The 26,763-nt window shown below is 47.3% G+C and overlaps 1 protein-coding gene across 1 annotated transcript; it reads right to left on the bottom strand.

Moving 5' to 3' along the window:
• Positions 1-16,855: 16,855 nt before the first annotated feature.
• LOC119956207 (EEF1A lysine methyltransferase 3-like) lies at positions 16,856-24,154 on the bottom strand. Its single transcript, XM_038783216.1, has 3 exons — positions 23,066-24,154; positions 20,457-20,568; positions 16,856-18,306 (listed from the first exon to the last, which is right to left on the bottom strand). Exons 1-3 carry the CDS (start codon positions 23,231-23,233, stop codon positions 17,840-17,842), a joined length of 747 nt encoding a protein of 248 aa, XP_038639144.1. The 5' UTR covers positions 23,234-24,154; the 3' UTR covers positions 16,856-17,839.
• Positions 24,155-26,763: the final 2,609 nt, after the last annotated feature.

Raw genomic sequence — 26,763 nt, 5'->3', positions numbered from 1 at the left:
AGTAAAATGTAGCCAGTCTGATTAGTAAGTTTACGGGTGACACCAAGGTTGGTGGAGTGGCAGATAGTGTTGAGGGTTGTCAGAAGATACAACAGGACATCGATAGGTTGGAGGCTTGGGCAAAGAAATCGCAAATGGAGTTTAATCCAGACAAATGTGAGGTAATATATTTTGATAAGTCTAACATAGAGGGCAAATGTACCGTAAATGGCAAAACTCTTAGGAACATAGAAAGTCCAAGAGATATGGGCTTGCATGTCCACAGATCTTTGAAGGGGGTGACACAAGTGGACAAGGTAGCCAAGAAAGCATATGGAATGCTTGCCTTCATTGGACGCGGCATCAAGTATGAAAACTGACCAGTCATGCTACAGTTGTATAGAACCTTGGCAAGGCCGCACTTGGAATATTGCGCACAATTCTGGTTACCACACTACCAGAAGGATGTAGAGACTTTGGAGACGGTTCAGAGGAGGTTTACCAGGATGTTGTCTGGTCTGGAGGGTCTTAGCTATGTAGAGCAACTGAATAGACTTGGACTGTTTTCATTAAAAAGACTGAGGTTGAGAGGTGACCTGATAGAGGTCTACAAGATTATGAAGGGCATGGATAGAGTAGATGGGCAGGCACTCTTTCCTAAGGTGGAGGGGTCAGTCACCAGGGGGCATAGGTTTAATGTCCGTGGGGCAAAATTTAGCGGAAATGTGCGAGGCAGGTGTTTTAGACAGAGGGTGGTGAGTGCCTGAAAAGCATTGCCAGGGGAGGTTGTGCAAGCAGATACATGAACGGCATTTAATGACAAGCACATGGATAGGAAGGGTGTAGAGGAATACGGCACAAGGAAGTGCTGAGGGTTTTGGCAAAGGTTGGTATCATGACCGCTACAGGCTTGGAGGGCCGTAGGGCCTGTTCCTGTGCTGCATTGTTCTTTGTTCTTTGGTAAAAATAGTGTTTTGCGGAATGCTGTTTTTTATTTTCTATCACTAGTTCCAAAATATGTATTTCCAAACTACTGGAGCACTGTTTTTTGCATTGCGAGGATTAAGTCATAACACAAATATAGACCATGTCTGCATGGTGCAAACAATTGAACGATAACAGAGCTGAACTCTATAGTGTATCAAATGTTGGGAGTACCAGAATACTCTGGTCTGGTGTATATCCATATCATCTGTAAATGTCAATTACTTTGCACTAGATACAATAAAACAGCGATAAAGCTTGACGCTTTTCCAGTACCTGAATGGAATAGGTCCTGCAGAATAAACAATGACTGCTGTGCTTTTCTCTTTCCCAAAACCATGTCTATACAAATAGTACCATTCAATAAAAGTAATGAATAACAATACTCATAATAATATGTTAAATTTATCAGCTTACAACTTGGCATCGAATGGTGTAGAACATGTTTACATGTCCATGGTGCCGAACGATTCATAGATTCACATAGCGTATCATACGATAATCCTTAAAAACAATTCGACTTGAGATATGAAACTGTGTATCACGATGTAGAATGAGTGGGCAAATTGATGGCAGATTAAGGTCCTTGTGGAGAAGTGTGAGCTCATCCACTATGGTTTAAGAAAGATGGACCAGTAGTGTTTCCTACTCGCTGAGAGAATCGGACCTTTATGGAGATTGAGGGTCTCCAAGTACAGAAACTACTTAAACCTGTGGATAAGCATTAAAATGCTTTAATAAGACCAATCAGATGTTAACCTTCGTCTCACTGGGTTGGAAATAGAAAGAGGTGGGAATGACAAAATTCGGGGTGGATCACTTCTGGACCATTACATTCAGTTCAAGTCCCAGAAATAATGTATTGGCCTTGTAGTCAGTGCAGGACAACTTGGCTAAAATTATCGTGGGGCTCAGAGAGCTAGTATTTCCGCAAGTGTAGAGCCTTAAAGGGCCTTAGATCTGCTTAAGATGATTTGAAGATGTGATAAAGTAGAGTGAGAAATTATTTAAGTTGATGAAAGAGTCCAGGCCATGGGGACATAACCTTACAATGTAACTGTGCCAGTCAGGATTGAGGCCAGTAAGCCAGGGCCACACAAATGCTGGCGGTAATGTGGAATTCTCTTCATCAAAAGCTGTCGAGGGCTGTTCAAGTGAAATATTCGAAATTGAGATTGATATGTTTTTGTTGGACAAGAATACTAAGTGATATGAGACCAAGGCAGGTAAATGAAGTTGATGTACAGACTAGCTAAGATCTAAAATAAGTGGCAGAGCATACGTGCGAAGGGTCTTAATGTCTGATCTCGCTCGGGGGTAAAAGGAACTGTTCACCACTAAGGAGAAGTTTCCCTGAGTATTTCCGTTGTCCACCCATAGTTGAACTCAGCATCGAGTGTAAAGGCAAATCTGATATATTGTCAACTATCTTCAGCCAAACAATCTTGTCATTAATGCCGACTCCAGCAGATTATGGTGACGTAGATTTTGCTGGCTTGCTTTTCTATATATTTCAGACTGAAAGGTTATGATATCTGGCTGCCAAGACGCTCGCAAGCAAAACAATTAATGCAACTATTTGGCTTCAGGTGCAATGTGAGTGGCTGAATATATGCTTTCAATAAGGACTTATTTTCCAATCATTGTGTACACGAAACTAAGACTCCACGAGAGGCGGCATTTTCAAAGGTACTGCACTGAGACTAAACATGTTTAAAATTACAACAGTAATTTTACGACAGAAAGGTACGACTGGGTATTATTAATAACCCTTATTTCCTGTATCTTCCCGGTCTAATCCTTTGACCATTTTAAATACCCGTGTTCTCGCTAACTTTCGATACTCGCCAGAACACAAACATAATCGCCAAGTCTGTCTTCATAATTCAAACCTTTTAGTCCCAGAATAAATCTGGTCAATTTGCACTGCAACCGCTGCAATGCCAGTGCATCTTTGCTGCCCAGAACTGAATACAGAAGCAACCCAACCAAAACCGTATATGCAACTGCAACTAAACCTCCGCTCCTCGTCCAGCCCAATGAAGGTTAATTTTCCAGTAGGCTTTTAAATTATTATTTGTAATCTGCTAACTAATATTCTGTTTAGTGTTTTAAGTACATGATCCTTTTTTTAAAATTTAGATTGGCCAATTATTTTTTCCAATTAAGGGGCAATTTAGCGTGGCCAATCCACCTACTCTGCACATTTTTGGGTTTTGGGGGCGAAACCCACGCAGACACGGGGAGAACGTGCAAACTCCACACGGACAGTGACCCAGAGCCGGGATCGAACCTGGGACCTCAGCGCCGTGAGGCGGTTGTGCTAACCACTAGGCCACCGTGCTGCCCTAAGTACATGATCCTTACTGTCTGCACATCGCCAGGTCCCAGCTTGTCACCACATAGAAAATGTTATGCTTCATTTTCCTTCGGCCAAACTCGATGACCTCACACTTCCTCAAAGTTTGACTTCATCTGCCAGATTTATCCGCCCACACTCTATGAATCTCTCCTTTCTACTTGCTGCTTCCATTTGTACAATTGCAAAACCACCTAATTTAGTGCTTTTACAAAACTCGGCTCTGTAAGCCTTCATTAAAGTCATCGAAATTTATAATGAAAAGCTAAGGCTGTAATGTGTTACCATTACCCTTACTCTCTATCCCCTATCTCAGAACCTGCACCCCACCCATGTGAAAAATTGCCTTCAATCCCAGTTTTCTTTTCTGTCTTTCTTGTGGACCAAAGTCAAATGCCTTCTGGAAATCCATATTAATAACATCAGTGGGCCCTTTTTTATCGACCAATTTAATGAATCGGTTATCTGCAAATTATAGGTTGTGATGTGGAAATAGGCCCCCACTGCAAGGACCCGGAGAGTTGCTGCTGACAGGGAAACGGGCAACAACTGTCTCCAACTGTTCAGAAAGTGCGGTCATTAAATACATTCTGACAATGGTTCGCAGCATTTTACCAGACTCCTCCATTAATCTGCAACGATGTTTCAACAAATTGTGTGCATAGTAATATTTGGTTTCATAAAGTGAATGTCCTTGAACCCATGATATTCTTCATGTGTCAACATTACCTCCCTCTGTGCATCGTTCGGATACAACTAATATTCATTGGTTTAACCGCTGCTATAATTTGCTGTGTCAGTATTTAATGTCATATCTCTCCTCAATATATTGCAAAGGAAATGTACTTTACCTTTTATCTACATTGATAATCGAAAATCCTTTTTCATACTGCTGCACTAAATCCTTTCGTTTACAGCTGGCCACTTCCGATATAAAACAGCATTGTGGCTTTGTGCAATATCATTTTAGGTTCCCGCCCGTACCAAGGCATCCTGTTGTAAACTACACACAGTGGAATTAACAGAATTCCAGAAAAGGATAAACTCCATCGGTTACCATAATAAATGTGATGAGCTCGGCTTTTCTGGTGCAGAAACGTACAACTTTCAGGGTGAAATGATCACATTAAGGAAGTGATGAAGGGTATTACACCGTGCCGGTTGGTCGATTATTTTAATTAGATAGTTTAGACAGGAAGATGGGCTATGCAGTTATAATATCCGCATAAAACTCGATTAAATGTCAGAAAATTGTTATTTTCCCAGAGATTCACAGTCTAAGTCGTTGGTTCATGCGGTGAATGTTGATTCGTTGCAAACTATCACAGGGAATCTGGATGTATGTGCTCAGGAAACTGATATGTTGCCCCCAAAAGGCATGTTGTATTTTGGCGAATGTAATCTCCTTGGATTCGTTTTGATCGACTTTGGGGCAAGGACTGGGATGTCGCCGTGTTCTCTTTCTGCGAAATGTCTCAATAATAATTTTTATTGGGCGTTTGGCATCTCCCAGGGGGGTCACCCGGCTGCTAATGTGTAGAAACCTGTCAGAATCAACACATTGAATGATGCCGGCATCATTGAGGAGAGATATAACATTAAATACTGATACAGCAAATTATAGCAGCGGCTAAACCAATGAACCCGGAAATGAGGGCTCCTTGCCATGGTCGCCATGCTCGTCACTTGCCAGTAGCCACCATCCCCACTGTGATTTAACATATGGTGGATGAGGCGCTGAGTAGATGGGCTGTCATCCTGCTGTCCTCTGTGTTCAACGGGTGGTTGGAGAAGCCAAAAACAAGCGGTCAGCCCGGCAGGTTTCCTGCATTTGCTCGTGGTGGGCACGTGGATCCGCCCGTAACTAGTTCCCTGAGCTAATAGGGAGCTTCCCCAATATTTAACGCTGGCCCTCCAAGTTTCCCAACCCCCCAATAAACCTCGCAAAGCGCCCCCCACCCCCACCGCCGTGACTCCCACCACCCATAAACATTTAGGAGGTTGGATTTTACAGTCTAGGGCCGGGTGTGTTTTCCGTGGGAGGCCATGTAAGACACGATAGGTGGCCATCCCACAATCATCCCCCCCCCCCCGCCCCACCCGCGAACCAGTCCCTATAAAACGGTAGGTGGGCAGTATCGAAATTGGCAGCCAGGCAATTGAGCTTGGTAACAAACCAATTGGTCCAAATATCTTGCTGCCCATGGCACAGTCGAGTTGAAGTCCGTTTTTCAACACAACTAGGTAAAAGACAGGAATGAAGTGGGTACATCGACCCCCACCCCCACCCTTTGTGTCTCCGGCAGTCCATCCAAAATCCAACTGCGCACCTAACTCCCGCCAGGAAAGGGGATGCCCGTGCTGTGAATGGACCGACAGCTCTCTGAGACGGGACTTCCGGTTCCCGAGTGGCGGAAATTCCGCCTTGAGCCGATTAACCGGTTGAGGACAGCTGTTCCTGACTCCACGTCATTGTGCTCGTAGAGTGACTGTGGGTGGTTAATGTGCGGAGTGGACATCGTGGTTTGGAGCGGTTAGTGTGCAGAATGGCATGGACAGCAGGATGTTGACAGGGAAGGGCTGCCGACAGGGAAGGGCTGCCAGTGACTTGCGAACAGTGCAGAGCAAACCGAGATGTCTGCACAATGGGTTGTGAAACGTGGACAGAGAGAAATAGGCACTGAGATGTGGAAAGCTGGTTCTGAACAGTGGGGTGTGGACTGTGTGGCATTGAGAGTATTTTCTGGAAAGTACGGTGTGTTCAGAAAAAGGAATGTGGGGAAAACAGTAGTGGGCAATAGTGTGTAGACCTTTAGGAGTGGAGAATTGGGTCTGAACAATGGGATGTCGAAAATAAGGCATGGAGAGTGTTACAGTTATTGCTGTGTGGTCTGTTCCGTGTGGAGATTTGATCGTGGATTGTGGGATGGTGACAGTACCGTTTGAAATGTGGTTTAAACAGTGGGAACAGAATGTTAGGGTGAACAATGCAAGTTGACTTTGTCCCATGACCGGAAACAAGTGGATAGTTGTAGACAATGGCTGTGGTCAGTGAGTTTGGACAGTGTGGTGGCAAAAGTGGAGAATGGACAGTTCGTGTATATAGAGATGATTGCAGAGTAGGGACTGTATACAGGTACGTGTGGAACCATAGAACCCCTACAGTGCAGAAGGAGGTAATTTGGCCCATCAAGTCTGTACCGACCCTCTGAAAGAGCACCCTATCTAGGCCTCATCCCGGAAACCCCACCTAACCTACGCATCCCTGGAAACAAAGGGGAGATTTAGCATTGCCAATCCACCTAACTTGCACATCTTTAGAAGCTGGGAGGAAACCGGAGCACCCGGAAAAAATCCATGCAGACACAGTGGAAATGTGCAGACTCCACACAGACAGTGACCTATGGCCGGAATTGAATCAGGGTCCCTGCCGCTGTGAGGCAGCACTGCTAACCAATGTGCCGTGGAAAATGCATGGACATTGAAAAGTGGACACTAGATGTGAACAGTGAGAGAGTGGATAGTTGGGTGTGGCGAGGAAGAGAAGATGGTGAATATTTGGACCTTGCTACAAGCACTGATGCAAATGGAGATTCAAATGTGGGCAATGGCCGTATACATTGATGTGTGGACAGTGGGGTTTTGATGGTGTGATGATGTGGACTGGGTTGTTAATGTATGGGCAAGAGCAGAGTAATATGCACAAAGTGTGTGGTTAATGGGATTGGTCATTGTTACTGGGCATTGGTGTGTGACCAGTGGTGTATGCACACTGGGATAGCATTACATTCTGGTTAACTATAGTGAACTACTCCTCCGGAACAACATTGGACCGATAGGTAATTCTTGTTGTGAGTCCTTTCTCTCCAATCGAACCTCTTTTCACCCTAAAGCTCTTGTTACTTCCAATCTTACACCCACCCACCACCCTCTACCCTGCACCATGCATACTAGTTAGCCATAAACAATGACATGATGCAATGCAAGGGGATTTAAGCCAATAGAGTAACATTTAATAATATGAAGACCTGGTGCTGTGGACGAAAACTGAAGCCAGTGGCCATCAGTGGGAGACTCTCCACTGCGTGTAGTCATATCTAACGCACGTTTGTATTTTGTGGAGGCTTATTATCTCAAATGCAGGATAACTCAGCACAACTGCGTTAGGGTTTGCTAAGGCTAATCCACTTTCAGCTGCATCATTAATGATCACACTACAACAGAAGGTCAGAGGTGGAGATGTTCGCTGATGATTGCAATGTTCAATCTCAGTTGCAGATCATTCAATGACTGCAGCATTGCACAGCGTGGGTAATCCATATTAGGTAACATTCGTGCGCCACATAACTGATGCGCAAAAAAACAGAGGACACCCATTTAATGTGAATGGGAAAAGAACCAAAGGAGACATGACGAAAAATCTTTTGCACAAAGAGTGATTAGTATCTGGAGTGCACTGTTGTGAGTTTGTTGGAGGCAGACCCAATCATGGAGTTCACAAGGCTATTTGATAATTATCCTCAGAGAGAAAATGTGAAGTGATGCAGTGAACAGGCCGGGGAGCCTGGTTAACTGAGGGAAATGGTATAAGCAATTATTAAATAAGTTATAACAGGGATTGGACAATAAAACATAATCAACCAGAATGAACATGCTTTTGTCAAAGGGAAACTATGTTTAATCAACTTATTGGAGTTCTTTGAATAAGTAACCTATGTCGTGGATAAAGGGGAACCAGTAGATGTGTTGTACATAGATTTCCAGAAGCCGCTTGATAAAGTGTCACTTTATATTGCGAGAAATAAAAGCTCCTGTTACAGGGCGTAACATATTCGCATGCATGGAAGATTGGCTAGTTAACAGGAAGCAGGCAGTAGGCGGAAATGTGTCTTTTTCAGGTTGACAAAATGTAATGAATAAAGTGCCACAGGGATCTTTACAATTTATTTCAATGACTTGAATGAAGGGATTGAAGGGTTGGTTGCCAAATGTGCTGCTCACACAAAGTAGGTAAGAAAGTAAATTGTGGAGAGGGCATAAGGAGACGACAAAATATACAAATTGGTGAAGTGAGTGGGAAAATATCTGGAAAATTGAGAATGATGTGGGAAAATATGGAAAGCCGTCTGTTTCAGCAGGAAGAATAAAACAGAAGCATATTAATAAATGGTTAAGAACAGACTTCCGGTGGCGGCGATGTTTGAGTGAGCCGCACATTCGGCGGGCTCTCACTCCGGCGGGGCTTTTGGGCTGATTCCCCGCGATAGCGGGACCACGGAGCGGCAAAAAGGCGGCCGCGAAAGTGCTGGAGAGCGGGCTGCAATCGATGGAACCGTGGAAGTCCAGGAAGCAGAGGAAGAGAGAGAGAAAGGGACAGAGGCAAGGAGCAGAGGAAGCTGACCTGTAACTTAAGATGGCGGACACACGGACCTTTCATGCTCCAGGAGTTGAAAAACAGTTTTGAGTTGCTGAAGCGGGACAACTTGGACCCACTTCAGAAGGCAGTGGATCAGCTGAATCAGAGGCTGGATGCTCAAGAGGTAAAAGTTAAGGAGCTGGGAGAAGGAAGGCGGCAGCGAAAGTGCTGAGGAGCGGGCTGCGGCACATGGAACAACGGGAGTCCGGAAGGCAGAAGAAAAAAGAGAAAAAGGGACAGAGGCAAGGACCTGAAGAAACTTACCTGGGACCTAAGATGGCGGACACACGGACCCTGGACTCAGCAATCCAGCAGGTGCTGGATAACATGCTCCAGGTAATGAAGTCCAGTTTTGAAGCGCAGAAGCGGGACAGCTTGGACCCAATCCAGAAAGCGGTGGATCAGCTGAACTAGAGGCTGGATGCGCAAGATGTTAAAGTTATGGAACTGGGAGAGGCGGTGGAGGAGCAGGCGGATGAGCAGACGGTTGCGGCGCTAGAAGTTGACGGGCTGAAGGAGCGGCAGAGAAGACTGCTGGACAGAGTGGAGGAGCTGGAGAATAGAGTCCGCAGGAACAACCTGAGGATGGTCGGCCTCCCGGAGGGGGCTGAGGGAACTGATGCCGCAGCGTTTGTAGCAGACCTATTGATGCAGCTGATGGGGGCCGAAGCCTTTCCGCGACCGCCGGAGCTGGAGGGGGCACACAGAGTGCAGGCGAGGCAGGGGCGGCCGGGCGGACCCCCCCCCCCCCCCCCCACCCCCCGCCCGATGGTGATTAGGTTCCACAGGTTCATGGACAAGGAGCGTGTGCTGCGGTGGGCAAAGAGCGCCAGGAGCAGCACGTGGAACAACAGTGTTCTCCGCATTTACTAGGACCTAAGCCAGGAGGTTGCTCGGCGGCGAGCAGCCTTTAAGAATGTCAAGGAGGTGCTGTTCAAGAAGCACGTGAAGTTTGATCTGCTGTTCCCGGCTCGCCTATGGGTCACGCACCAGGGTCAGCACCACTACTTCTCCGAGCCCGAAGAAGCAATGGATTTTGCGAGGGATCAGGGGCTGGTCCCGAAAAGAGGCCCCACGGACGCGAATTAGGGCCCGAGGATTACTGTGGGAAGGTACGCCGAATGGGCCTGGACCGCTGTTCAACGGTTTGCTGGGTCAAAGGTGCCAAGCGGAACATTTGGGACTCTTTCCTTTGTTCATGGACATTTGTTTGGGGTTTTTTTTTTCTCATGTTTTTGTTTTTTCCTCTTTTTTCTGTTTTTTCCTTTTTGGGCGGATTTGTACTTTTTGTGCAGCTCATGGAGGACACTGGAGCCGGCTTGCTCCAGTGGGTTGGAGAGGGGGATGGGGCGCCGGAGAGTGGGGAGGAGGACGGGGAAACAATGGGAATGAGACAGGAAGGCGCCGGAGTGTTGAGTCACCGGGCTAGCAGATTGGCTAGTCAAGGGAGTCAGGTGGGGGGGAGATGGCAGGGGTGGGGGTATCGGGGGATGTGGTTAGGGGGGGTGGTTGTTCTGCTGACGTGGGAGGGACTTGAAATAGGCACTGGAAAAGAGGTCAAGGGTGGAGGCAGCCAACGGGCGGGCCAGGAATGGCACGACGCACGGGCCAGGGGCCGGCCCGAGAAAGGCTATGGCTGACCGGCGTGGTGGGGGGGGGGGGGTGGGTTGTGCCCCCCGACCAGGATGATCACCTGGAACATCAAGGGACTGAATGGGCTGGTTAAGAGGGCGCGGGTGTTCGCGCACTTGCGGGCTCTGAGGGCGGACATAATTATGTTGCAGGAGACACATCTGAAAGTGTCTGGCCAGACCAGGCTAAGGAAGGGCTGGATTAGCCAGGTCTCCCACTCGGACTTGGACTTGAAGTCCAGTGGGGTGACAATCATGATCAACAGGCAGGTGCAATTTGAGGCGGAGGGCATAGCCGCAGAGAGGGGGGGCAGATACCTGATGGTACGGGGCAGACTGGAGGAGAGAAGAGTGGTGCTGGTGAATATATATGCCCGATCTGGGATGACGTGGACTTCATTAAAAGAGTGCTGGGGAAGATCCCGGACCTGGACTCTCGCAGGCTAATAATGGGGGGGGACTTTAACATGGTCCTTGAGGGCAGCACGGGGGCCTAGTGGTTAGCACAGCTGCCTCACGGCGCTGAGGTCCCAGGTTCGAATCCCGGCTCTAGGTCACTGTCCATGTGGAGTTTGCACATTCTCCCCGTGTCTGTGTGGGTTTCGCCCCCACAACCCAAAAAATGTGCAGAGTCGGTGGATTGGCCACGCTAAATTGCCCCTTAATTGGAAAAAATGATTGGGTAATCTAAATTTTTTTTTTAAAAACATGGTCCTTGACACAGCTTTGGATCGGTCGTGTCCCAGAACGGGTAGACTCCCAGCAATGGCAAGGGAGCTGAAAGGGTTTATGGAGCAAATGGGGGCAGTGGACCCCTGGAGAGATAGACAACCGACAGGAAGGGGCTACTCATTTTATTCGCACGTCCATAAAGTATATTCTAGGATAGATTTCTTCATACTAAGCAGGGATTGTATAGGGAAGGTAAAGAACACGGAATACTCGGCAATTACTATCTCAGACCATGCCCCACACTGGGTAGACCTGCAGATCGGGGGAGCGAGCTACCAACGCCCACAATGGAGGCTAGACGTGGGACTGCTGTCGGAGGAGGGGATCTGTGAGAGGCTTCGGAGGTGTATGCGAAATTACTTGCAGGTGAATGACACGGGGGAGGTCTCAGCGGCGACCCTGTGGGAGGCGCTAAAGGCAGTAGTGCGGGGGGAGCTGATTTCAATTGGGGCCCACAGAGCCAAGGCAGACAGGGCAGAGATGGATAGATTGGTCAGGGAAATGGGTCGGATAGATGAAGAGCACGCGGAGTCCCCGGGGGAGGTTTTACTGGAGGACCCGGCAGGATTGAATAAGATATTCTGGGACTTCTATCGCAAGCTGTATATTTCAGAGCCACCGGAAGAACCGGAGGAGATGAAAAGGTTTCTGGATGGGTTAACCTTCCCAACAGTAGGTGGGGGGCGAGTGGTAGAGCTGGGGGCCCCGATTAGAGTGGAGGAGGTATTGGGGGGCCTAAAGGCCATGCAGTCGGGGAAAGCCCCGGGACCGGATGGATACCCAGTAGAGCTCTATAGGACGTTTTCTGAGCTGGTTGGCCCGGTCTTGGCGAGGGTTTTCAATGAGGCAAGAGACAGAGGGACCCTGCCGCCGACAATGTCGCAAGCCACTATATCACTGATATCGAAGCGGGGTAAAGACCCGGAGGCGTGCGGGTCCTACAGGCCAATCTCCCTGATTAATGTTGACGCCAAGCTCCTGGCAAAGGTACTGGCGGTTAGAATGGAGGATTGCGTACCGGAGGTGATTGGGGAGGACCAAACTGGGTTCGTGAAAGGTAGGCAGCTGGCGGCCAATCTGAGGAGATTGCTCAATGTGATAATGATGCCCCCGGCGGGTAGGGAGGTGGAGGTAGTGGTGGCGATGGACGCCGAGAAGGCCTTTGACCGGGTGGAGTGGGACTATCTATGGGAGATGCTCGGACGGTTTGGGTTCGGGGAGGGATTGGTGGATTGGATCAAATTATTATATCAGGCCCCGAGGGCCAGCATCAGGACTAACAGAGAAGTGTCGGAGTACTTTATGTTGTACCGAGGGACCAGACAGAGCTGCCCGCTCTCCCCGCTGCTGTTTGCGCTGGCCATAGAGCCGCTGGCGATTGCACTGAGAGCCGCAGAGGGATGGAAGGGGATGGTGAGGGGCGGGGTAGAACATAGGGTCTCTCTTTACGCAGACGACCTGCTCCTGTACGTGTCGGACCCAGTGGCCGGGATGTGAAGTATACTGGGAATGTTGAGGAAGTTCGGGCAGTTTTCAGGATACAAATTAAATACGGCCAAGAGTGAAATGTTTGTGGTGCAGGCAAGGGGCCAGGAGAACAGATTGAGAGGGCTACCGTTTTGGCTGGTTGAGGAAAATTTCCGGTATTTGGGAATCCAGGTGGCGCGAGACTGGGGCAGGCTGCACAAGTTAAATTTGGCCAGGGTGGTGGAGCAAATGAAGGGAGAGTTTCAGAGATGGGATGCACTCCCGTTGTCGCTGGCAGGGAGGGTGCAGACTGTAAAGATGACAATCCTCCCTAGATTTCTGTTTGTTTTTCAGTGCATCCCGATCTTTGTTCCACAGTCCTTCTTCAAAAGAGTTAACAGGATGATCATGAGCTTTGTCTGGGCGGGAAAATCCCCGCGGGTGAAGAAGGCGATGTTGGAGAGGAACCGCAGCGAGGGAGGGCTGGCTTTGCCGAGGCTGATTAATTATTACTGGGCGGCCAACATCGCTATGATAAGGAAGTGGATGGTGGGTACGGGGTCTATCTGGGAGCGGGTGGAGGCGGCTTCGTGCAGGGGCTCCAGCTTGGCAGCCCTGGTCACGGCTCCTCTACCGCTGCCGCCGGCCAAGTACTCCACCAGCCCAGTAGTGGTGGCAACCCTGCGGATATGGGGCCAGTGGAGGACGCATGTAGGGGGGACGGGGGCGCCAATCTGCAACAACCATCGGTTTGCCGCCGGGAGTATGGATGGGGGGTTTCGAGTATGGCGGCGGGCGGGGGTGGGAAGGCTGGGCGATATGTTCCTGGAAGGGAGCTTTGCGAGTTTGAGGAGCTTGGAGGAGAAATTTGGGCTGGTAAGGGGAAATGATTTTAGGTACCTATAGTTGCGGGACTTTGTTCGTAGACAGGTCCCATCTTTCCCACGCCTCCCGCCAATGGGGTTCCTAGACAGAATAGTCTCTAGGGGGGAAGAAGGGGAGGGTAGAGTCTCTGATATTTATAAGGTGCTCATGAGGGAGGAAGGGTCCCAGACAGAGGAACTGAAACTTAAATGGGAGGAGGAGCTAGGCGGGGAAATGGAGGATGGGCTGTGGGCAGAGGCCCTGAGTAGGGTAAATTCGACCGCGACATGTGCTAGGCTCGGGCTGATTCAATTTAAGGTCGTTCACCGGGCCCATATGACGGTGGCTCGGATGAGCAAATTCTTTGGGATAGAGGACAAATGCGCTAGGTGCGCGGGAGGACCAGCGAGCCACGTTCACAGCCCTAAGCTGTTGGGGTACTGGGAGGGATTTGCGGGCGTCATGTCCCGGGTGCTAAAAACAAGGGTGGCGATGGGTCCAGGGGTGGCAATTTTTGGGGTTTCGGAAGACCCGGGAGTCCAGGAGGAGAAAGAGGCCGATGTTTTGGCCTTTGCTTCCCTGATAGCCCGGCGATGAATACTATTGGCGTGGAGGGACTCAAAGCTCCCGAAGACTGAGTTGTGGCTTGCGGACATGTCGAGTTTCCTGGGTATGGAAAAAATTAAGTTCGCCTTGAGGGGATCTGTACAGGGGTTCGCCCGGAGATGGCAACCATTTATTGACTTCTTTGCGGGAGAGTGAGCGTCAGCAGGGGGTGGGGGGGAGGGGGGGTAGAGTAGAGTAGAGTAGGAGGGAAAAAATGGCGGGTAGTACCGGTGGGAGAGGAGCGGGCTTGTGCAGTATGTTACGATTGAAGTATTGAAAGTACATGGATGTTTGCACATTTTTGCCTTTTTTGCTTTCTTTCTGTTGATGTCTGTAACTGTTTACAAAGCCAAAAACTACCTTAATAAAATTGTTTATTAAAAAATAAATAAATAAATGGTTAAGGACTCCAGAGGTGCAGATGGATCTGGGTTTCCTCGCACATGAAACACAGATGATTAGTTTGCAGGCACAGCAATTAATTAGGAAAGGTGATAGCATATGATGCTTTATTGCGCAAGGAATTGAATACAAAAGTAGGAAGGTTATGCTTCGGTTGTGCAAGGCAGAGCGAGATCACATCTAGAGTGCAGTATTGGCCACGTTATTTAAGGAACTATGTAAATACGTTGGAAGCAGTTCAGAGACGGGTTAATAGACTAATACCTGGAATGGGCGGTCTTCTTATCAGGAAAGGTTACACAGGCTTGGCTTGTATCCGCTTGAGCAAAAAAGAGTAAGCAGCGACTTGATTGAAACATATAAGATCCTGAGGGGTATTGACAGGGTGGATGTGGAGAGCATGTTTCCTCTTGTGGAAGAATCTAGAGCTAAAGACATTGTTTAAAATGAAGATGGCCCCACGGCACAGTAGCACAGTGGTTATCACTGTTGCTTCACAGCGCCAGGGGCCCGGGTTCGATTCCCGGCTTGGGCGACTGTCTGACCCGAGTCTGCATGTTGTCCCTGTGACTGTGTGTGTTTCCTCTGGGTGCCCCAGTTTCCTCCCACAGGAAACGACTCGGGACGAAAGACGTGATTGTTAGGTAATGTGGATATTCTGAATTCTCCTTCTGTGTACCCAAACAGGCGACGGAGTGTGGCGACTAGGGGATTTTCACAGTAATTCCACTGCAGTGTTAATGTAAACCGATATGTGACACTAATAAAGGTTATTAAAAAAAGAGATGAAGCAATTTTTTTTCAAGAGGGAGTTGTGAGTCATTTTCCAGAAAAGGCAGTGAAAATCTTTGAATATTTTTGAGAGAGAGGTGGAGAGAATATTAGTCAGCAAGAGATGATAGGAAATGGGAGGGTAGGAGCAGTGCAGATTTGAGGTTATTAACAGATCGAGTCTGATCATTAAATGATGGAGCATGATCGATGAGTTGAATGGTCTACTCATGTTCCTTGTTTATAGTTTGTATTTTGCTCTTGCAGATGATTCGGTATGTAACGAAGGGAGAATGGCGCCCTTCTGTGTTGTATCCATTCTATGATTCGAAGGTGTTCATGTCCTGAGTGATTGCATGGAAGAGCTGCACTCAACAATCCAGCGGCTGTCTAACCAGTGACCAACAAAGGATCAGCATGATTCCATTAGTTTCGCACCTCTCTTTACAAAACCAATCATCCCAAATTTTTTTTTGTTCTTTCACCTTTAAAGACGCTTTTACATTCAACCTGTGCTTATCTGTTTCTGTACCCCATTAACATTGTACCAGTTGGTTGATAGTCCTTGTCTTGATTCTCGTTATTAAAATGCTTCTCTATTCGAACTGACTTTTGTTTTTTTATTGAGAACGAATGTATGTGTTGTGAACATTTTGGAATGTATCTCTATCTGCCTTCAGCTCTCAGAAGCAAACGGCTGGATAATCGAATACTGGCCTCATTTTGATTTTCTTTCTGACAATGAACAAAGTAATGGGGAAATTGAGTCGCAATTTAAGGAACGTTCAATTTAAGGTGCAAACTGTTGTGTATTAGCCTCCTATAGGAGAGATATTATCAAGTTGTGTAGATTCTTTATGTGAACCATGTTTGTTCATGGCTTTATCTCAGTAAAATAATTTGAAAATTCAAATTCAAAATTCAAAATTTGAAAAATCAAAATGATACCAATAGCAGAAATATGTGTCCACTGTATGCTCGCATCTTAGATATTATTTAACTGATTCTGGTTAATCAAGAACGACTTAAAAAAATCTAATACAGGATTTTAAAAAAACAAAAAATGTTTAATTTGTTCCTGACATAAAGCGAATCAGCTCAAAATATCAATCAGTCGCTCAGATAACTGTGTGTAAATTGTGGACTTTCAATAACGTTATTCGACAATTATTAGTTGTTTGAGCAACGTAAAGGGATAACCTACCTGATAAGACTCACTTTACTCTGTTTTATCCAGTTATGCTACTTAATTCCACTTGTATTTTCAGATCTACAATGGCACGGTTTAATTGGGTTCATCGTGCAAGATAATTTCAACATTGTAAGTAACACTGCACCAACAAGGTTCGAGTATTAGACGTTGTACATCACTACATCAACGCCGGAGCGGTTGGTTTCAATCTCGGAAGTGGTTTGCGATATTAACTTTTGCAGTGATACCTAAAATTATGGAGCATTGAGTACTTAACTTGGATGCCATTCGTAGAAGTCCATTGGAGATCGTTGACGAGGAAGCAAATAAACTGCTGTATTTCTCTAAACTTGTATACAGACTTTGGCAACGTACTGCCTGTTTACATAATATTTTCCAACAGAAATCATACAAGGTAGATGTGTGAAACCATTTAAGGCACGCGTAGTATGTTCATTATAACCGGCTTCAGGGCATATATTCATGTTTAAATTTATTATATTAATTTAACAACCATGCAACACTTTTTAATGACCGACGAAGCAACGCATTTCAACTGTGAAAGAAAATTTTCACCCTGCTCTTCATCTGGTTATTCATCCAAACAGCACAATAAGGATAAAGGGCACTTGGGCCCGCTAGCGCATGTGAGGATTGGGTCACATGTCAATAACGTTCTGTATTACTGTTACATTGATCAGTGACGCAACTCGCCATATCGCAATTCCTAATTAGCTTCATGCGGATTGTATACTATGCACTATTACATGGATATTGTCCAGAGCTATTGTGGAGTCTCCAGCATTCGTTCCTTCAGATGGCTGACCAGGAATCTCTCCTTAGTGTTCAATAGCATAGGTTGAGTTATGGGGTTAGAGTGGCGACGTGGGACGAGGTGGGGTGCTCTTTTGGAGGGTCAGTGCAGACTCAATGAGACGAATAGCCTCCTTCTGCACTGTCGGGTTTCGATGATGTATGAACTTAGACGGTCGCTGCCACGATATATACTTATTTACATTTGCGATGCCCATGACGCCTGGTCACGAGTCCCTTGGACGAATGCAATTGGTGGGAGGATGACAATAAGAGTCAATCATATCGTTTGGACCTGGAGTCGTTTGCAATATTATTGGAGATTTAACCGCAAATCGCAACCTCCCTGGCCATTTTACTGGCTGAAGCTTGCAAAGTATCAGATTATTGAAATGAATTCCACAATTTGCTATTCCGCATCATGGCCTAAGACTTGCGTGCGGTTAACATGGGACCATTAAGACTTTAGCTGGGTAAGTCAGCGTGTCTTCATACAGGGCAAATCGGCCCTTGGCACAGATATTAGAAAGCAATCGATCTCTGTTAAATGACGTCAGTTGGTAGACAGCGGCAAACAGGAATGAAGATTACATTTCAAATACTGAAGGAATATTGAATATTTCTTAGTGAGGCGACGATGGGGAGGCTGGTTTAATCTCAGTGCCGGGTTCAGCGAAAACTTGATTTTTATCGGTACTTGGGCTTGTATCAATTTTGGTCATTTTGTAGAGGGTGATGTCTTTGTTCTCCAACCTGTCAATAACCTGGCAGTTAAAATACTGAGGCAGATTCTCCTCATGGAAAGAAGGGGATCCATTCCTCTTCCGTAATTCTGAAGAGAGGTAGATTGTAGACCCTTTGTTGGCAAGATAGCACAATGTTTCCACGAGAGCCGGGTAGGCCACTGAGCTGTATACAATATCCGAACCCAGGATGAAGTCGTAATCGGTAGGAAAGTCAGTGTGGTTTTCACCCCATATCAAGGGACGGATTTGTAAACGGTGTCTGCAGGCAGCGGGGACGTTGACGATGACATTTTTCTCGATTTGCTTCAAGACGTTCGGTTGATCCGTCAATGTCACATCTCCACCTAACGAAAGGGGGAGGGGAAAACATATCATTTTTGTTTTGTCCTTTACAACTGATCCACATTCTGATCACATAATTAAAAAGTAACGACCCTGGAGGAGAACTCTCACAAGTCTGGTCCCAAACGGTAACGGGTAGAATTGGGCCATGTTATGTTAAAGGCGTCACCGGATGGCGATGCTGTAGCCTTTCCAGAACACATGGGTCAGGCCACTCGTTTGTCGCCTCTCGGCTGACAACAGCGATGTATTTTTAGGTCAATTTCCTCGGCGTACTGATGCTGCGGCGGACGTGAAGTAAATATTCAGCTCCGCAAATTCTATAAATGATTCATTTTCAGAAAGCAGTCTTCATATTTCTTCCTGTTTGCAATAATGCATTACTCACACAATTTACTTCGTTTCTCAAGAATTAGATCTAACAAAACCGGGTAAACGTGTGTTTGTGTCCTTGGCCATGGGCGGTTGGTGCAGCCGAGGTATCGCCAGTCATTCTTTAAAAAGTCACACAACGGGAAATCAGTGCAGAAGCAACCCATCGCTCCCAGACCATGCCTATCGGAGTCCAATATTCGCGCCAAATGCGTTAAGCAGAACGCTGTGCGTATGTTTCAGAACCGTGGGGTGTTTACAAACTGCTGCTGAAAGTTTTATATTAGCACGAAGTCAAGCAATGCAACAATAGCTCAGTTTGTAACTTCCATCATATTGTTCCGATCACTTCTGGCGTTTTATTACACATGTGGCCTTCTCCGTTCCTATAACTGTCCGGGAATTCTCATTCCTTCTACTCTGGTCTGTTGGTAACTGATTTCCCCACTATTGCACTGGCGGCCGTGTCTTTAGCCGATTATATCGCAGCTTCGGCTTCTCCTTCAAACCTCTCCATCCCTCTCTATCTCTCTCCACCTTTAACGTTTCCGTGGCCAACATTGTCCTCGCCTGTCCTCGTATCCCTCTGAGGCAGAGTTAGTATTTTGTCTGATTTCTTCCTGAGAAGCTTTCTGGGACATTTTACAGTTAAATGCTCAATAAAAATGCAAGTTGTTGCAGTTTACATTCTTGTGTCAAATTGTCATAAAGTGAGCGTTGGAGTCAAAGAATCCAAGACACGATGAGTCTGAATCCTACGTTCTCTAATGCAGCAATGTACTCAGTGCTTGGTGAAACTTGCATTCCGCCTACTGACAGAGTAGAATCATAGAAGTCCGACAGTGCAGAAGGGGGCTATTCGGCCCATTGAGTCTGCACCGACACTCTTAAAGAGCACCCTCCCTGGGCCTCCTCCTCCTCCCGATTGCCATAATCCCAACTAAACTGCACTTTTTTGTACAATAAGGGGTAATTTAGCATGACCAATCCAACTAACCTGCACATTTTTGGACTGTGGGAGGAAACCGGAGCACCCGGAGGAAACCCACGCAGACACAGGGAGAAAGTGTAAACTCCACACAGGCAGTCATCCAAGGTGAGAATTGACCCGGGTCCCTGGGGCTGTGAGGCATCAATGCGAACCCACTGTGTCACGTGCCGCCCCTCATCGTTCACTATTCATTGACATCAGGTGGATATCGTTGGCAAGGACAGTGTTTATTCCCCGACCCGAATTGCCTTGAAAGGGTTGTGATGAACTGCTTTATTGAACTGCAGCAGTCGATATGATTTTTTGCAGACCCGTAGCGCTGTTGGGGAGGGAGTTCCACAATTGGAACGAGCGACAGGGCAGGAGTCTACATCCTGCCACATTTGTTGACAGCATTGCCCGGGCACATGCATGGGTTGAAAGACCAGATGATGCGTTTTTTGGTAACGTTGAAGGATAAATGCTGGTCAGGAATTCAGGAGCAGTTCCACTTTTTTTGTTCTAGCCTTCATTCAACCGGACGAACTGGTGAACTATATCAGTGGAATCGCCTTTGAACATTTTTTGACCTCGTTTATTTTCTCTGTGAACATGATACCAGAACTAACACTTTACTGTAAGGTGGCCGAATTGCTTCTAATAAATGCGCAGCAAAGTCATGGGCGCTTCTTCAAATCACGGGCTGGTATTACGAATTCTCCCATCCACACATGCATTAACCTTGTTGTCTGTATACCCTCTGGTGTAAACAAAGTAGAGGCTCAGTGAAATTCTGAGCTTTGCACTTACCAAGTAGTGTTGCTAAAATGCCGACGATTCCAGTGCCCGATCCCAGTTCAATGACTCTCTTCCCGCTAAAGATGATGTTTGCCTTCTCAAAATACTGACAAAGAGCAACCCCCTGGAATGAGGGATAACAAACAGTTTAGGATATCAAGAGAGGATTGAACCATCTCCCCTTGACATTTCAAGCCATTAACATCGCGTAAGCGTCCACTATCAACATCCTGATGATTTACCATTGACCAGAAACTAAATTGGGCTAACCATATGAATGCTTGGCTGCAGGAGCAATCAGAATCTAGCAGCCCTGCTGTAGTAACTGACCTCCTGACCACCCAAAGCTTGTGCACAATCACAAGGCACAAGCCAAGAGCCTGATGGAATACTCTCCCCTTGCCTGAATGAATGCAGCTCTAACAACACTGGATTGCCTCAATCTTCCTTAATCCAGGAAAAAGCATCCCTCTTCATTGTCACCCAATCCATAAACATTCAATCCCTCCCCTAACCGCACAAGAACAACAGTGTGTAACATCTACAAGATACACTACAGGAACTGACCAAGGCTGTTTAGGACAAACCTTCCATTTCCACAGTCACTCACAATTAAGAGGACAAGGGCAGCACATGCATGGGAACACGGCCACCTGGAAGTTCCCATCAACCCCCTCACCATCCTGTCTTGGAGCTATGTTACTGTTCCTTCACTATGGTTGGGTCAAAGTTATGGAACTCCCTCCCGAACATCACTGTTGGTGAACGGAGACTACAAGGCCTGCAGAGGCTCAAGAATACAGCTCACTTCCATCTTCCCTGGGGAAATTAGGAATGGACAATAAATGCTAACCTAGCGAGCGAAGCCCATATCTATTGAATGAATTAAAAAAGGATCTGACATCTAATTTCAAAAGTGGAGATATCTGCGTGCAAGCAATACATGACAAAATAAAGGAAGGCTCCATGGAACTATTGTCGGTCAGATACAGACCGCCCAAGGGCCCAGATTGGCACTGGCTGGTCTAATCACATGTCCTGTATTCAGTGTGGAATATTTCTGGCTAGACAGGGGATCTGGTCTTCAGCCAATCTTGCAAGGGCAAAGGGACTATTCAATAAATAAAAGATGTGCCTAGAGGAGATGGGAATGACAGTGTTAAACAGCTGCGGTCTGAAAGCAAAGCCAATAGAAAATACGAGAGTAAAACCGAAATCTACGAAGACAAAGAGGACCAAATGGGGCCGACATTATTTCAGGCCTCGCACTATCAACTCTTTTTAATTTACACTCACTGCACCTCACAGGCCTCCCTTTTGGTTCAATATCTCCGGCGGTGGCCCAGTGGTATTGTCACTGAAATGAAATGAAATGAAAATCGCTTATTATCACGAGTAGGCTTCAATGAAGTTATTGTGAAAAGCCCCTAGTCGCCACATTACGGCGCCTGTCCGGGGAGGCTGATATGGGAATTGAACCGTGCTGCTGGCCTGCTTGGTCTGCTTTAAAAGCCAGCGATTTAGCTCAGTGATCTAAACCTAGTAATCCAGAGATCCAAGGCCCCCGGCTTCAAATTTGAATCCAATAAAAGCTGGAATTAAAAGAGTAATGATGACCATGAAAACCCACCTGGTTCACTAATGTCCCCTAGGGAAGGAAATCTGCCATCATTACCTGGTCTGACCTACATGTCATTCCAGATCCACAGCAATGTGGTTCACTCTTAACTGCCTTCTGAAACGGCCATTCCGTTCAAGGGTAATTGGAGATAAATGCTGCCCCAGCCAGCGACGCTCACAGCCCTCGAATGAATATTAGAAAAACTTCCTCCATTCACTTGTTCAATTTTTTATATTTTTCTAACATTTGCCCAATTCTGATGAAAGGGCATCAACGTTTTTCTGCTTTTCTCTCGGCAGATGCTGCGGGTCCTGCTAAATATTTCAACCACTTTCCCTTTATTTCAGGTTTGAAACACCTGCAATACTTTGCGTTAGAACTTGCTGCCACGCCGCCACTCTGCGTTCATGATCAGCCGGGGTCACATTAAGTCCCTCGTCCAGCTACTTGACTCGCAGTCAAATCGGCATCAATGACTCAGTGAAACTGCAGAATTCGGCGTTGTACCGAGTCTGGGAAAAGATAACCTTGGAATGTTCCAGTCACCCACGTCGTTACTATTCAGAGACATTTCCCTGAACTGTCTAAGATACTAAACTGTGAGGTCACGTCCAGCCTCTCCATAAACGCTGCGACCATACCAATTAGGCTGAAAAAGCAGAGGATGATTATGGGGAACGGCGCAGGTCAGCAACTCCTGGAGCCGACGGAAATTGGAAAATCGAAATAGAAAACGCTCCACCCGCAACAGAACTTCGAACTCGCATTGGGTCCGAGTGAAAACGACATGGGTCAGTTTGAAATGTGCCAGCCACATGACAGGCTGTGGACCTGATGTGCCACATGGCTAATCTTTTTGGAAAGCTCATTTGCCCAGCAAAGGACGACTATTACAAACGCAATTCCAATAAGAACTGAGAAATAAATTATAATTTGTCAAATACGTAAAAAAGAGGTAAGAGGCTGACTTTGCTCCGACCGACGAACGCAGCGAACTTACGGCGTCCCAGACATATGCAGACACGCCCAGGTTGGCGCCCAGAATCTGTGCGATCTTCAACTGATAGCCACAGAACTGGAAGTAGCTGTGGGTGATGTAGGAGCTTGGGCTCTCCTCCTTTGGGACATCTTTGCTGGCGTGCTGAGGAGACAGCGCTGACCGCATCATGTCCAATCGTACTTCCCTTGTTGGAGGACACTCGGTGATTTGCTGTCGGGCCGTGACACGGAGCCTGGAACATCAACTTGCATTTATAAAGTGTCACGCCCGCCCTCGGGAAGTCCCAAGGGCTCCTCACGGCCAATCATATCCACTGTCTATTGTTATGTAATAAAGCATAGCAGTCGACGGTACACCCCCTGTGCCGTCACAATGGTCCTGACATAAATGATCCGCCAGCGCATAATGGGCGGAATCCTACCGGTTGCTTTAAGTTTGGAAATGAACACCAGAATGTCGCGTCTCATGGTCAACAGAGTGACACCATCGCGGCAAAGCGCCCCTCTTCACTGCTCAAATGATGTGCTCACCTTCAGCCCCAGCTTGAGCCTCATCTTCAGCTCAGAAGCCAGAGCGGCATTACTGAACCGATGTATCTTTCCCACTTGATGGAAGCAGTACGACATTATGTGGATCAAGTTAAGCTGAAATAGTCTCTCATTTAGATCTGATTCGAAAGGCAATAATCAGCATTGTGAAAACACGACTGGGTTGAATATGGCAATAATTGCTGGACAGAAAGGCCTGGCCATTAATCTGGTCGGTTCCAGAAACTATAGTATTATCTCGCACAATATCTGTCGCAGCCCACATTTTATCCCAGTGCCTATTCAGAGGCAAGGAACCCGCAGTCTTCTTTGCTAGCCCATGAAATTCGTTCAATGCCTTCTGCCTGAAGTAATTAGATCTAAACTGTCTCTTCAGTCTCCCTTTTACGAGTTTCTATCCGCGTCTCTTGTGGAATCTGTCATTACATGAAACATGCTGACGTTTCTCTTGGCATTCAGTATCATGACTGCTTCAATCAGCATCCCTCTGATCCTCCGTCAATACATAGCAAGGTTGACTTTACCTTGGCAGGAATGTCTCGAAAGCGAAGACACGATCTTTCCAGACGGGCCAATGAAAAGGATATTATATTTAGATCCACTGCCCTTCGGAAGCAGTGTTCACAGCTACCTTCTGAATAATGGGTTAAATGGAAGTGGTTTTCACCTTCAGTCTCTGATCATATTTTACACGCGCTATTATCTCACTCCGGCCAATGGAAAATTAAAGCCAAAAGGAAAAAGGGGTAACGCGTGGGGTGGAGCGGAAGTTGGAGCAGGGACGGATGTTAGGGTCCACGCAGGTGTGGTGCAAGCGTTAGGGGTTGGAGAAGGGGCGGGAAGGCTCAGGGCGGGGGTCGTGTGAGCGTTACAGGTTTCAGAAGGGGGGGGGGGCTCGGGGGAGGAACGGGTTTGAGGGAGAGCAGAGGCATGGTGGGAGTTGGCAGTGGGCGGTCACTGAGTATAAGAGAGTTTTAGAGAATAATTGGACCAAAGGTGAAACAATAGTCTGCACCTGAAACCTAAATAATCTCTAAATGCAGGGATGTGTGCTTCATCTGAACACTGCCGAAGCATGTTCCCTACAGGTGAAGGATGAAAGGCCGCGACAGCTCTTTCCTCTGCTACAAACTCGCATCATCAGCCCTTGGATCAGACACCAGTGGCCAACAGACCGCATCGTTATTCCAAAAGGGAGGCTAATGTTTCTTTGACATCTCAGAGGTTACGGAGCAAGCAGGGTCCTTGAATATTTTAACGCAGAGCTCGGTAGATTCTTGTTTGACGAGGGTGGGGTTGTTGGAAGGTTGTCAGGGTTAGGCAGGAATGTGGAGTTGAGGTGAGGCTACAATCAGACCGGCCATGGCCCAATTGAATGGCGAAGCAGACTTGACGGCCGAAAGGCCGACTCCTGTCGGGATAGCACAGTTGCTTCACAGCTCCAGGTTCGATTCCTGGCTTCGTCACTGTTTGTGCGGAGCCTGCACATTCTCTCCGTGACTGCATGGGTTTCCCCCAGGTGCTCCGGTTTCGTCCTGAAAGACTTGCTGTTAGGTAATTTGGACATTCTGAATTCTCCCTCTGTGTACCCGATAAGGCGCTGGAATATGGCGACTAGGGGCTTTTCACAGTAACTTCATTGCAGTTTTAATGTAAGCCTACTTGTGACAATAATAAAGTTTAATATTATCATTATAATTCGTATGAAGGTTCATATAATCCCACCCACCCTCCAACCCCATTGCAGAGAATAAAGAATATGGGGTAGTATCTGCGCCAACTTGCATTTAATCTGTGGCGGCTCTTTAACAAAACAAAGCACAGAACGATTTCTGCGACGGATTGTTAACCCGTGTTCCGACTCCCGTTTACCCAGAAAGTAAACTTTCCTGCTGAACACAGCAATAATGAAAATCGAACTTATTGAAATTGTTGCAGGCGAGCTCTCTGTCCTCGAAAAACAGGGTAGGGAGAAGAAGATATATATTGTTTGCTGGTAAATGTTAATGTAAAGAGAAGTACACTAAGACCATCAATAATACATCGGGATGATTATGTCTAACGATTAACTAGCCACTGTGAATCCACAACAGCTGCTTGCTACTGTAAATATGCAGCGCCGGCCCTAGGGTTGCTGGCGCCCCGGGCAAGCTGAACTTCGGCGCCCTTCGGGGGGGTCGGGTCGGGGGGGGTGGGGTCGGGGGGGGTTGGGTCGGGGGGGTCGGGTCAGGGGGGTCGGGGGGGTTGGGGGGGTCGGGGGGTGGTCGGGGGGTCGGGACGGGGGGGTCGGGTCGGGGGGGGTCGGGTCGGGGGAGGGGTCGGGTCGGGGGGGGGGTCGGGGGGGGTCGGGGGGGGTCGGGTCGGGTTGACATTGATCCTGAGCTGCTGCGACCTGTCTGGTAGTGGTACATGAATTTTAGTTGCTGTATCTATGCTCTGGATATATATTAACATTACCTGTCTAATATTTTTCGCTAAAGGAGCACGGACGAATTCAAGCCTCTGAAATTGTAGCTTCTATGCCTGTGGCCATGTGGCCATCCGCCATGTTTGTGTGGGGCGGCCTGGGGGAGGGCGGCCACTGCGCATGCGCTGGTTGGCACCAGCCCAACTGCGCATGCGCGGGACCCGAGTCTTTTACGCGGCGCCGGGTCTCTGACGCCGGTCACGCACTCCTTGATGGCGCCCCCTAGCACATGGTGCCCCGGGCGACTGCCCGCGTTGCTGGTACCTTGAGCCGGCCCTGTAAATATGGATGCAACACCAGCAGCAGTGCTAAGCAGCTTACTTAATTTGAATGTGACTGGCTCTACCTTCTCCGTATGTAACAAGCTGTCCCGCATCAGTTTGTATATAACACAATGCTGTACATAGGACGGAAGTGCTGTGTGGTTTCACTTACTTAACACCAATATTAACAACAAATACAGGACGAATGCCCAATACATTTTATCATGCGTTACATTTATATTCATGATAGGACTGAAGCAGGTGGTGAGGGAACCAGCAAGAGGGAAAACATACTTGACCTCATCCTCAACAACCTGTCTGTTGCAGATGCATCTGTACATGAGAGTATCTATCGAGGTGACAAACGCACAGTCCTTGTGGATACCAAGTCCCATCTTCATATTGAACATACCCTCCATT

Source organism: Scyliorhinus canicula, chromosome 2, assembly GCF_902713615.1.
Source record: "Scyliorhinus canicula chromosome 2, sScyCan1.1, whole genome shotgun sequence".
NCBI classification, from domain to species: Eukaryota; Metazoa; Chordata; class Chondrichthyes; order Carcharhiniformes; family Scyliorhinidae; genus Scyliorhinus; species Scyliorhinus canicula.
The sequence above is the reverse complement of the archived record's forward strand: the minus strand, read 5'-3'. Positions and strand labels throughout refer to the sequence as shown.